We start from the raw sequence: 12,643 nt of genomic DNA, 5'->3' as shown, positions 1-12,643 counted from the left end.
TAAGAATAAATGCTCTTGGGCACAGGATTGTGTCTCGCAGATCTGCAGATAATTCCTTCAACCTCATGGCTTTTTCTCTCAGATGAGTGTGCTTTTCCCAATCATGTACGATGAAATCAGTTAGGAAGAGGTGGACTCCAGTCAAGTTGTAAAAGCATCTCAAGGACCACTGATAAAAGTAGGATGTGCCTAAGCTCAATTGTAAGTCTCATAACAAAGGGTCTGATTACTTATGTGAACTAGATATTTCAGTCTCTCTCTCTTTTTTTTTTTTTTATTATTATTTAAAGAAATTTAGAAAACACTCCATACACTTACAAACTTTCTGTCAGTACTGTATGTGTGTTTATACTCTGTTCAATCTTAAAGTAGACGTTTACGGCAGCTGTAACAGATTTTTGTTGTTGTTATAAAATATATGCACATGTATTTTTTTCCCCCTTTCCAAAAAAAAAAAAAAGTTTTAATCTCTGTATGCTCCTTCTATGTGCACAGGTTTGATGAGGGTAAAGGGTTCTGGTGCCAGAGGATAGAGGGAAGTCGTCCCAAGTGTCTGGGGAAGAGCAAAGGCAGGAAATATCCTGAAATGGCTGCTGAGGTACTGCCGTCTGCTATTCTGTAAATGCTTATCCCTCTGTTCATCGCCCTCTAACAGTGCAGAAGGACACAGTGTGTGAAATCTCCCTGAATAATAGAAGTAAATTAATCAGCTACTAAGGAAAGGTCACACTGTCAAACCCTACCCTTACTTTACCTTTTTTTTTAACCTCCAATTCCTGACGTATAATATAAATATATATAAAAATAATCACTTGCTTGTAATTTGCAGTTGTAGTCACATGAATCATGTAAGACATATTTGGGAAAGGTCAAAATGGAGTCCTAAAAGTTCTCAAAATGAAACTTAACTTACAGTTTTAAGTTTTAGTAACATGGCTCCCTGTGACGAACTAAACTCAGTTTAATTTCTTCACACACTGTTTCTTCACATATTAGCTAGATTTATGTTGGTTCAGATTTGTGTAAGTTTTTACTTTATTTTATTGGTATTTTTTGCATATTTATGATTTGTGTGCATGTGAGATTTTTTTATTTTATTTTGCATATTTGTCACACTTTATAGATTGAGATCATCAAATAAATTTTAATATTACACAAAAATGAGCAGAATAAATAGAAAATTGAATCAAGTTTTTAAAGGATGATTTCATTTATTAAGGGGAGGGAAAAAAGCTGTCCAAACCTACCTGGCACTATGTGCTGAAAAAGTAATTGCCCCCTAAACCTAATAATTGATTGAGTCAACTTTGCTAGCAACAATGCGATGACTTGCAATGTGTCTTTCACATTAATGTCGAACGATTTTGGCCCAGTCTTCTTCACAGAATTGTTTTAATTCAGCCACATTGGAGGGTTTTTTGAGCATTAACGGCCTGTTTAAGGACATCAATCGGATTTAACACACACACATTAAACTGGCCGTTCCAGCCAAGTGGTTTAATTGCAAAAGACTTATTCCATTAGAGCTGCATGATTGATTGCATAAAAATCGAAGTCACAATATGGACCTGTTTAACTATTTTATCGGAAACGGCTGCAAATTATATTATACACATAGTTGAGACTTTATGTAGTTTGTCAATAATTTAAGTATTTGTTTGTTAGGTTTTTTTTTTTCATACTTTTGAGGTAATAAATTTTGCAAAACTTAGAATCTTACTGAGATCATGTGTGCTGTTAGTCTAGATAAATACCGTGGAAAACTGAATAGCACATTTTATAGTAACATATCAGTTTAAATCACCATATGTATCAAAATAAACATATTATAATTTTCCTATTAAATTCTGCAGCCGTGAGCGTTGGTTAGACATGGGCTGGCTTCATGTTTCAACGTATACTGTGGTTTAAAAAGAAAGTGATGGTTTCTAAACCACTAAAATTTTCCATCATACGGTTCTTGCGGTTTGAGCTGCTTTTATGACACGTCAAAGACAAAACAGCAGAAACCTCTCGTGTGCAGCATACACACAACTGCCTCACAGTATATATACACACATGTAAATCTAGTTTGTATCTCTTTTTATCCTTTAAATTGTCACTTTCTTAATGTATTGCTCAATATCCTTTAGGCTTCATCTGCCTATTTTATTATTTTTTTTATTTTAACATGGCCGGTAACAGTGAGTAAGATTGCACACTTTATTCTTAACATTCTGGAAAAAACCTGTCTGCAGTTTTTGTGTTTCTGTCAGGGTATATATATTTGTATTTGAGGCTTCCAAAGCAAGAATGATCATCCATAAGCAACTTTTCATCTGAGATGTTTCTTAATGATGTTATTTATCTTTTTTTTTTTTTTTACGGAAATCAAACTCCTGAAACCCTAATGATAAATGTCTGTTTTATTTGTATGTGGTGACAGACGCGTGCTTTCCTGACGGAGTACTACCAGGAGCATAACGTGGAGCTGCTGCGCTTGCTGAACAGACTCGGCCTGACGCTTCCCTCTTGGCTCAGAGAGGAGTTACAGAGCAGTAGCTGGAGCTGAGAGAATCCTGCTGAACCCAAACACACTCAGAACACAGAGGCCCGAGGAACGAGAGCGGCAGTCACTCGGGGCTGAGTCAAACCCTGCTACTCCTAACAACGCTGTAGGAACGACCACACTATAGTGACTATGAGCTGCAGCGCGTGTTCATGGCTAACACTGGGAATACGTGGACTTCCACACTCAGCCCGTCCCCTGGGCCTGAAGGGACACATGGTCTTAATGGTCCTGTTGGACTTGGAAAGATGAGGGAGAATGCTGGGATCCCACTCTCTGTGGAAGCAGCTTTGTTTTTACCAAAATCCAGAGTTTTCTCACCAGGAGTCGGGTAGATCCAAAGTGTGGGATGCATGAATGAATGAATGAACTTGTGAATTCTCCGTGCTCACACAAGCCTTGCTCACCCTTCAGAGGAATGATCGTAAAAAAAAAACATTGTACATTTTAAAGTGTTATATAGTTTGGGTCCAATGGGATCCGAATGGAACAAAACGTGATCCTCGGGCGTGACGTCGGTGTACAGGGCAGAGCTCGGGTTTTAAGCGGGACGCGTTGAAAGCACCAGTCTTGCAGCTCCTCTCTTCTCCTCCTCCTAAACGGACTATGCACAATGAGGCGTTTGGAACTTATGCAAGAAGTTGACGTAAAGTCTAGTGTCCTAGCGTAATGTTGACAAAAGTATTGGTCTGAAGTGAATCATGAGCTCCTGACCACCTTAAACATGCACTTTTTTGTTTTTTTAAATCTTGATTTCAAATGTGACCAAGTGCAGTGTGCCTCATGCAAATGTCAATTCTGTCATGTTGTGTGTTTATGGAGTTTTAAATGGTGAGAGAGGGAAAGGGGAGAACCGAGTGACTGCATTACGAACCTGTGGTATGCCCTGCAAACACGAGCTACTGTACTGTCTACTTTATTTTTTATTTTGTAAAAAAAAAAAAAAATTAAAAACCCCAATGCTGTATCAACTCTAATAAACTCTTAGAGAGAGTGGAAAAGTTTCTGTTCCCTTCTTTGTATGCTTTCTTAACTGAATGCTTCAGGTAGTTGTTTATCAGAACTTTAAAATAAAGAACTTTATTTTATATTTAAATCTTTTTATTATTATTCTTCCTGTGCTCAAGAAGGATTTCTTTGGGTTCCCCAGATTCCTCCAACCTCCCAGATAGGTGAATTGGTGAGTTTATCCTGTGTGTCTAAATCTGTGTATGGTCTAGACTAGAATTTTCCTTATCATACATAACCAGAGCTCTGTCCCTGACCAGGATAAAGTGAGGACAAATAACTTAAATGAATTTATGTGTTGTTTGATTATACAGTCCCAAGAACAATTTTAATGCCTATGAATTAATGTTTTTATAATTTGGTATTGTTTTTTGTTTAACCAGGTAGTCGTATTTGACTTGTAATTTAAGGATGCGGGTTTCAATGCATTGCCATCTCTCTCCACAAGGTGGCACTGCAGATTGTCTCAGTTCTCATGCTGACGCTCCTGTTTTATGCGTCTCCGTAGTCTCCTGTGAGCTCCTACGAACGAGAATGTTATAACTCCTCGGTCTGACATGAAAGCCACTCGATGATGCTCTGTTGCTCTTTAATGAGACCGAGTGTCATGTGACTAGTTCTAGAGCCATCGTTCTGACAGAGATGGATGTCTGCTCTTCTGCTCGAGAGAACCTCAGCAGCCAAGTTATTGCATCGTGGAATGTAAGCTTCCACTGGGGACAAATGTAAACCTGTAAATTCTTCCATCTCTTACAGTGCTGTCCACTTGCTTATGTCTTGCTGTCAGATTCCTAATAAACGTTGGTGTTTGGTTCTATACTGCACAGGGAAGGAAGTGTTGTACGCAGATGCAGAGCTTCCTTAAGGTGGCCGTTTTGTCGCTCGGCAGGAGAGGGAGGTGAATTAGCCGATACCTGCGCTCTGACCCGGACACATGACTACTGTCACTTCCTATCAGTCGCCTTCAGATCACGATATCAATCTAAATCACCGTCTGCTTCCATGAAACTCAATTTTGTAACAACAGTTGTAAGGTGTTCATGTAGGTTTCATCTCTCGGTTTGTTCATTTTCTTCTTAATCCACTCCTCTTTCTGTCCATTTTCCATGACGGCTCTGGAACGCCTGGTCGGATTTGCCGTCTACTTTAGGCTAATGTAGGAAATTGACTCGTTTTTTTTGTTTGTTTGTTTTGTTTGTTTTTTTGTTCCATCGATTTCCTCTTGACACCATAGGGGGAAAGCTGAGGTGCGATCAATAGCCTCTCTGATGGCCTCTGAAATGCCGGATGTTCTGCACTTTTCTCACAGGTGAGGTCTCACGTTTCACTGTTTTTGTCCCGGAGTTTGGCTTTACAGCACTTACGCCTAACATCGATAGGATTATAGCAATAATCCAAGATTATGGCCGTTTAGTGCCGCTGAAACGTGTATTTCGGCCAGCGCCAGTGCTTGTAACTGCATTACGTCTGCTGATGATTTATAATGTTTAGCTCTGCTGTCGCTAGTTCTCTTATACAGCAGAGGTCTGTAACGTTCATCAGTACCAGCTGCTGTTTGGTCTCAGTGAATGGCATGAGGCTGCAGATCATCTTGATCCTGCGGACTAAATCATTCCTTCTGTCAGGTCCAGTTGCTGGGAATAAAGATGAACTAAGAATTATTAAACTCACAGATTCTCTATAAATGTTTGTGCGCCAGGAAAATGCCTGCAGCATAACGGCGTATGGATGAGAGAACGACTAAAAGATTAAGTCCCGCTGCTTCGTTTTTAAACTTCTCAATTTTCCAAACTTAATTGGAATGATCCTTTTCTTTTTCTTTTTTATTTGTTTCAATGGGCTCTTATTCCAGGGAGTATTCTTTAAGATCTCTTTATGATCATTCCTGATTCTTTATATTGTTCAGATAATTTTTACTTAAACATCAGTTTGGTACTTTTCACAAAAGTTCAGAAAAATCCCTACGGTTAGAAATAAGAAGACTGAGCAGAATGGCCAGACTGGTTCTAGCTGACCGGAACAAAACACTATGTCAAATAATCACTCTTTACAAACGTAGTGAGCAAAAAGGCATCTCAGAATGCAGTGGGTTTTTTACATTATTTAACAGTTTGCATCTTTGAGCCCATCAACCCTCAAAGTGAAGCCTCAAGTCTGATTCTCCTTTTTTGCTTATGCGTTGCATTGGATTAAATCTACTGCTGAGAAAGTTCGTGTATAAAAGATGCACTGTATACAAAACGCAAGGTCTTTCAGAAATATTTAGCATGGCTCTCTCTGCACTTCCTGTCTTATGTCCACTGGGACACTTTTTCCTGCACTTAAGTTTTCTTGACTTGAAACTTCACATCATATTGGTCAGTCTGTATCTTTGTCTCATCCTCCATTATCTATGGTTAAGAGCAATAGACGACTCTCAAGACTTTGAGTTTATGCACAAGTCTTGAGCAGAAATACAGAGGCTTGGTGTACATGAGACATATATTAGATATTTGGAAATCTGTAGTTGTCAATAAAATAAAATTTAGCTGGTCCATCTCACATTAGACACCTACAGTAGGTGTGTATTTTAGATATAGATGGAAATAGTAGCTTTCTTTGTCTTTCACCTGTTATATATACTCGTATGCTTTGCCTCTACAGATTATTCTTTGTTTTGGCTCTTTCTGGTTGTTTGCCCTGTTCCTGTTTGCCCTCTGTCGAGGCGCCTGGTGTGTGTAAGGAATGTAGCAGGCTGATGTTGGAGAAAGAGAGAGTGAGAGTGAGAAAGAGAGAGAGAGAGAGAGAGAGCTCATCTCTGCATGGATTTATCAGTGCGTCAATTTCACTTCATTCCTGTAGAAAAACCTGCTTTGAGAACCATGGGGTTTAATTGCTTACTCAGGATATTTATTTGAACGTCCTCAGACGTTGTGCCCAGATAGAATCTCATTGCATTGTACTGTGTTTTTTTTTTTTTTTTCATCTGTGAAGTTAAAGGATATTCTAATCGCATTGGCAAAAAAAGAAAGGCACAGAATTGTGTGACGGGACGGATATGACCGTGGTCCAGGGCTTTCGTTTGCCCTCTTTCTGGGTTGCACTCGGCTGCCTCTCGTGCCTGAGACTGGCACTGATGCTCAACGCAGGCCGCAAGACCTATTCAAAACCACCTGCCAACATTAAGGTGCCTCCGCACATCATCTTTGTGATGGTGGACGATCAGGGCTACAGTGATGTGGGCTACCATGGCTCGGACATCCACACACCGGTGCTGGACCAGCTGGCTGCTGAAGGGGTGAAGCTGGAGAACTACTACGTCCAGCCCATCTGTTCACCATCTCGAAGCCAGCTCATGACTGGACGGTGAGTGCGCTTCTGTGTTCTCTATGTTAAAAAAAAAAAAATTCTGCAAAAATGTCATTAGATCTGAATTTCACATAGTTGTCATTTTCTGTATATATTTTTTCATATACTGTATAGTTTTTTAGAGCCGAATCATCTTTCTCACCCCAGGGGGCCTGATATGTGGGACGCTTTCCTTTGTTATTTGATAATGTACATGCACATAAAAAAAAAAAAAAAGTGGTGTAGTAAGCGAAACAATTACGGCTTCAGGGAAAATATTAAGTTACCATAAAGCAGCAGGAATTCCTACTCTTTGCAGGAGATGACATATTGAGTTATATAATGATCATGCAAACAAAGAAATCTTTCCCTGGCTGTTGCAGGTATCAGATTCACACAGGCCTTCAGCATTCCATCATCCGTTCACGCCAGCCCCTGTGTCTGCCCCTGGACACGCCCACGCTTCCCGAAAGGCTGCGTCAGGCCGGCTACAGCACACACATGGTCGGGAAATGGCACTTGGGCTTCTGCCGGCCTGAGTGTCTGCCCACTAGCCGTGGATTTCAAAGCTTTCTGGGTTCCCTGACCGGTAGTGGAGACCATTTTAACTTCCAGAGCTGTGATGGAGCGGAGACCTGCGGCTTTGACCTGCACGACGGTGAACGGCCGGCCTGGGAGTTGAGTGGGAATTACTCCACATCTCTGTATGCACAGAGGTGATGCTCAGCACACCATCTGACCTGTTTGATCATTTATGTACAGAAGCTATACTTGGTAGCTATCTACAGTATCTATAAAGATTTATTGTTTGCTGGTAGTGTTACTTTGTAATAGTAATTCTACGGGTTTGGATAAAGAATTTTAAATGAATTGTACGTTTTCTTTAAGAGTACCTATTAAGGTCATGACTATACAATAAATGTCAAGAATAGCACCGTACTGTATTAAACCTACAAACCAGGGCCCGTATTTACAAAACTTCTTAGGCCTAAAAGTTTGTCCTAGTGATAATTTTAAGAAAATTCTTAGAATTATGACATTTTCTTAGAATTTTTCCTTTAAATTTAGGACTAAATCTTAGTAAAGATGAAAATTATTCACGGAACATCTTAGCCCTAAAAACAGCTTCTAAGGTAAAAATTGCTAAAAGTAAAGAGGGGGACTTTCTAAAGAGTTTCTATAGCAGAGGGCAAAATGGCAGAAAAGAAGAAATATTCTCCAAACACTAAACCTAAAAGTAAACACTGCTCTTCTGTCCAATTTGGTTTTCTTGTTGTTTTACTTTATTCCATCTCTCCTGGGTTGTTGGCTACATACCATGCAAAAGTGCTTCATTTAAATAAACTGTCCTACAATCAACAAACTATGTAAATTGGTAAAAACTGAGCCATTTTGCTCCCATCAATCTAAAATCTATTACAAGAAATAAAATCAGTTTGGTAAATAAATGTAAGAACTTGTATATAGTAACTACTGTGTGGAAATTGGCTGCTTCATAAGTAGACACATTTTCAACATTTGGCTGTTCTAATTAACTTTGAGATATTTCGCCTGTAACAGAAACTTTGCTTGAAGTAGCCTGTAGTCATGATTATACAATTTCTTCATATACAAACATTACGATTTCACTGTCTATTCTATTATCATATATTCTTTTCTTTTTTTTTTTTTTTTACAAAGAGTACATTTTAAGACCTTGACAGAGGTCAGAGGTTATTTTTTTTATCAACCAATTACAGTCCTTGAATTGCTGCATCATCCCTAGCGATGCGGTCAACCGCACCTCCTCACTAAGATAAAGTGTTTTATACTTTCCTCTGAGAAGTTTCCTAAATCACGACTTTTAGTCTAGGACTCCCAGCTAGGACTTTTTAAGCTTGCAGTAGATAGGAGCTCTCTGAGAGAATTCTAATAAACTTTGTGAATACTTGCCCTGATCTCCAGTGTTTTTTCATTGAAATATTATAAATAAGGATAAGAAAACAAACATGTATGGGCAGTAATGTCACCTTCATGTTTAACCAGGGGCGGAACACAGTTCTGAGATTTAAAACTTCCATGAAACATTTAATGCACTCATCTCAGTGTTTGACTTGTGCTGGGATACGATCAAGGTAGAAAGTTTTCTCTGTACAGCGAAGCCATGATTGGACTCTGTGCTTCACGTCTGTGCTTCCTTTAATGGCCACAACATATGGAAATGGCTTGAAGTAAGATCAGGACTGTACTCGAATGTGTGGCAATAACTTCCAGTCGAGTTCTTGTAATGTGCAAGTGTTGTTGGTGACTGATAGTGTGTACAGTTCTTACAGACAGATGCATCTTTTACACAAGCTGGTTAAGAATTATCTCTCGATTTTCAACGATCAGTAATTAAATGTTGAATGTTCACAGGAACGATTGCAGTGGACTGTGAGCCACTTTTTTTAACGGATGGTCATTCACAGACCTACGGCCACCATTTAAAACCTTTGCACCATTTAAATGTTTTACTGCAGCTACTGTAAGAGTCTTAATGTACTGTACTTAAAGTCTTGTGAGAAGGTCCTTCAGTTTTGCGCCCTCATTCGCCAGAAATTTAAAAAGTCCCAGTTTGACTTGAAGACCCCTTAAATCTCCTTGCGTAATATTCCAATAGGAAAACTGACTCGGCTGATATTCATATTTCGCTCCAAATGTAATGTATGTCCTCATCTAGTGCTTGGGTTAATAAAACCACAGAAATAGAACACATCAATTTCTAACTTCATTTAACTCAAGGACTTGCTTTGCTGGCAAAAATACTCAGGAGTTTCCTTTTTGAAATTCAGTTGCTACTTTAATTTGACTTGATATTGAATCATCTACTAACTGCTCAAACCCAGTCATTGTGTTATTAGTGACCACGTATCCTATTTTCTTATTTATGTTATGCATGTATGTCTTTTCAAACAGTGTCTAATTCAAAACATTTCTTAGGGTGAAAACGATCTTGCGGACTCATGACCGGCGGAAGCCTCTCTTCCTGTATGTGGCTCTCCAGGCTGCTCACACTCCTCTACAGGCTCCTGCCCATCTCCTTCGGCGTTACGCTTCTCTCGGGAATCATCCCCGGCGCCATTACGCCGCCATGCTGAGTGGTGTGGACGAGGCTGTGGGCGAGATTGTGTCGGAGATGCGTAATCGAGGCTACTACCACAACTCTGTTCTCGTCTACTCTTCGGATAACGGAGGCCAGCCTCTGTCAGGTGGCTGCAACTGGCCCCTGCGTGGAGGCAAAGGCTCATACTGGGAGGGAGGAGTGCGAGCTGTGGGCTTTGTTCACAGCCCTCTCCTGAAAATGAAGAAGAGGATCAGTCGGGCTTTAATACATGTTTCAGATTGGTACCCGACGTTACTGTATCTGGCAGGATCTCCCGAGCCAAACCCCCAACGCTTAGATGGGTGTAACGTGTGGGGGGCCATCAGTCAGGGTCTAACTTGCCCTCGTACCGAAATCCTGTTCAACATCGACCCTATTTCGCGGCGGCACGGAGAACACGATCGCAGGCTGCTGACGGTGAACGGCTTGGGCATCTGGGACACGGGAGTGCGTGCGGCGATCCGAGTGGGTGACTGGAAGCTCCTGACGGGCAACGTGGGAGACGGAGATTGGTTTCCTCCGCAGATCCTGCCTGGCACTCCACATCAGTGGCAGGATGTCGAGAAGAGACATGACCAGCATGGGAAGTCTGTCTGGCTCTTTAACATCAGCGCCGACCCGTTTGAGAGGCACGACCTGACGCAGGCCCGGCCTGACCTGGTCAAGCTTCTTCTTTTAAGGATTGCGGAGTACAACCGCACCGCTGTGCCTGCAAGAAACCCGCCAGATGATCCGATGGCTGACCCCCAGCTCCACGGAGGTGTGTGGATGCCGTGGCTGGCGAAGGACGAAGGAGAGGGTGCAGACAGGAGAGGAGCGCCAGACAGACGCAACTGGAAGCTTCGCTTCAAAACCTGCAAAGTGTGCAAACTGAGAGCTCTGTTTAGAAAGGTGGGCACACGCCTACAAAGAGCAGCTTTGTACTTTTAGGCTGAAATGGAGAGAAAGGAAAGCCAAAATCATCTCAGCTGGCTCTTTGGCTCTTTGTTTGGTCACTGCTTTTTCCAGTCACTGATGAGATGTGTGTACCTACTGTAGCTCACAGGGATGTGTAAGAGTTTATTCGTGGCCTGCTGGCTCATCCTCCTGCTGCCTGAAGCGCATTGTCAGATCTAACATTAGATGATAAAACTAAAGGATTTATATATATTTTAATTGCTAGACATATTAGCACGCTTGAAGGATGTTTTTTTTTTCCCTTCTTTTTCCTGTTGTTTTGGCTGACTTGACCATCTCGGCTCTGGTTTCTTTGTGACCGTTAAGCCATACACAAGTGATCCGACCATGAGTGATGATTTGGGTTGAAGCCCACATTAAACCTCATAGGTCAAACACAAGCCTCTTATCACACAGCTGACACGTAGAGGAATCTATGGCAGCCTACAAGGGGTGTGTGCTGTCAGTATTTTTAAAAATGTTTTTTCTTCCCCCAATAAAGACATGCTTGTTGATTCAAATAAAATCATTTTAATAGACTACTAGTATAACACAAGCATTTCCTCATGGAAAAAAAACCAAAAACATTTAGCGAAATGCTTGAACAGAGAAAGTCCAAAAACCTCAGAAGTCTTTTCCTAAAGTTTTCTCTCCCACACTTTTACATGCCTCGACACTCAGCACTCCTCCTCACGCCTCGCTAATTTACCCTCTTTTTCTTTCGCTGTCTCTGACTGTAGGCTGATAAAGCCTACCTTCGCTGAAATAATGCAGAGCCTATTGACTTTTTCTCCACTATCATCACCTTTTTCTTTTGGTTATGTGAGTAGATCGGTCAGAAAATGAGATATGAGCTGTGCTGTGTTACACAACAGTGAGAGAGAAGAGGAGGAGGAGGATGGTGCAGATCTCCCTGGATGAGATGCTTACATATAAAACAGTGGTGGAGCTTCTACTTAGCTCTAAATCTAAACCATGAACCATACCGTATTTACACAGTTTATTATGAATTAATTTATTTATTGCATCTCTTAAAACAATATTTTGATAGGTTTTATGCAGATGGTTCTAGGAATTCCATGAAATTCTCAAGACCATAAATGTAACAATGGAGTTCTTCCCCCCTGCATATTGTGACACGATGCATATAATGCACACATCTTCTAAGAAGGTATTATTGATGGGAAGCTTCTGAGTGAATCCTATGTGGTGATTGGCCAGATCATGTGCACTTGGCCTGTCTCTAGGCTCTCACCTTCTCTGACCTCATCATGAGTCTGTTATTAAACCCAATCACTCATGGAACAATGGTGTTAAAGGTCCCCTTTCGATTCTGGATTTTCTTCTCAGGACTGGGAATGGAACAAAATTAAGGTGAAGTATAAAAATGTGGTTACAAAAAAACAAACAAATATGTGGCTAGACACCTTAAAAAGCTAAACTTCATAATAATACTTGAGCTCATTGATTATCAATTATCAGTACAGCAGCATTTTTTTATTTATTTGGCAAATAAATCCTGTTTTTTCCCCAAACATATTTTTACACAACGATTTCTGAATTTTGGCCAGGCTCACCAAAACATTTTAGTAATAATCTTCTTTGTCTTTTGGCTGTTCCCTTCAGGGTCGCCACAGCGAATCATCTGCCTCCATCTAACCCTATCCTCTGCATCCTCTTCTCTCACACCAACTTCATGTCCT

General features: G+C 40.6%; 2 protein-coding genes across 11 annotated transcripts in view; both read left to right on the top strand.

Moving 5' to 3' along the window:
- Window positions 1-3,638, top strand: part of ndst2a (N-deacetylase/N-sulfotransferase (heparan glucosaminyl) 2a) — a 150,813-nt gene extending 147,175 nt beyond the window's left edge. For all 10 annotated transcript variants that reach the window (XM_053501551.1, XM_053501549.1, XM_053501546.1 and 7 more), the window contains 2 exons: window positions 496-598; window positions 2,426-3,638. In XM_053501551.1, the coding sequence (XP_053357526.1) occupies window positions 496-598; window positions 2,426-2,551 (229 nt within the window). In that variant the 3' untranslated portion in view covers window positions 2,552-3,638. The remainder of the gene's footprint in view (window positions 1-495; window positions 599-2,425) is intronic.
- A 2,955-nt stretch (window positions 3,639-6,593) lies between these two features.
- On the top strand, window positions 6,594-11,793 carry si:dkey-174i8.1 (arylsulfatase I). Its single transcript, XM_053501555.1, has 4 exons — window positions 6,594-6,901; window positions 7,267-7,599; window positions 9,842-10,899; window positions 11,771-11,793. The coding sequence occupies exons 1-4, from the start codon at window positions 6,594-6,596 to the stop codon at window positions 11,791-11,793; spliced, it is 1,722 nt and encodes a 573-aa protein (XP_053357530.1).
- The last annotated feature ends 850 nt before the right edge of the window (window positions 11,794-12,643 follow it).

Source organism: Clarias gariepinus, chromosome 8 (assembly GCF_024256425.1).
Source record: "Clarias gariepinus isolate MV-2021 ecotype Netherlands chromosome 8, CGAR_prim_01v2, whole genome shotgun sequence".
Classification (NCBI taxonomy): Eukaryota; Metazoa; Chordata; class Actinopteri; order Siluriformes; family Clariidae; genus Clarias; species Clarias gariepinus.
The sequence above is the reverse complement of the archived record's forward strand: the minus strand, read 5'-3'. Positions and strand labels throughout refer to the sequence as shown.

What these genes read in the sequence shown, in the direction of transcription:
- si:dkey-174i8.1 (XM_053501555.1), top strand. Translation starts at nt 6,594, where the DNA reads ATGACCGTGGTCCAGGGCTTTCGTTTGCCCTCTTTCTGGGTTGCACTC. An exon ending in AGCCAGCTCATGACTGGACG is followed by an intron (nt 6,902 to 7,266) that starts GTGAGTGCGCTT and finishes TGGCTGTTGCAG; the next exon opens with GTATCAGATTCACACAGGCC. An exon ending in AGCTCTGTTTAGAAAGGTGG is followed by an intron (nt 10,900 to 11,770) that starts GCACACGCCTAC and finishes TTATGTGAGTAG; the next exon opens with ATCGGTCAGAAAATGAGATA.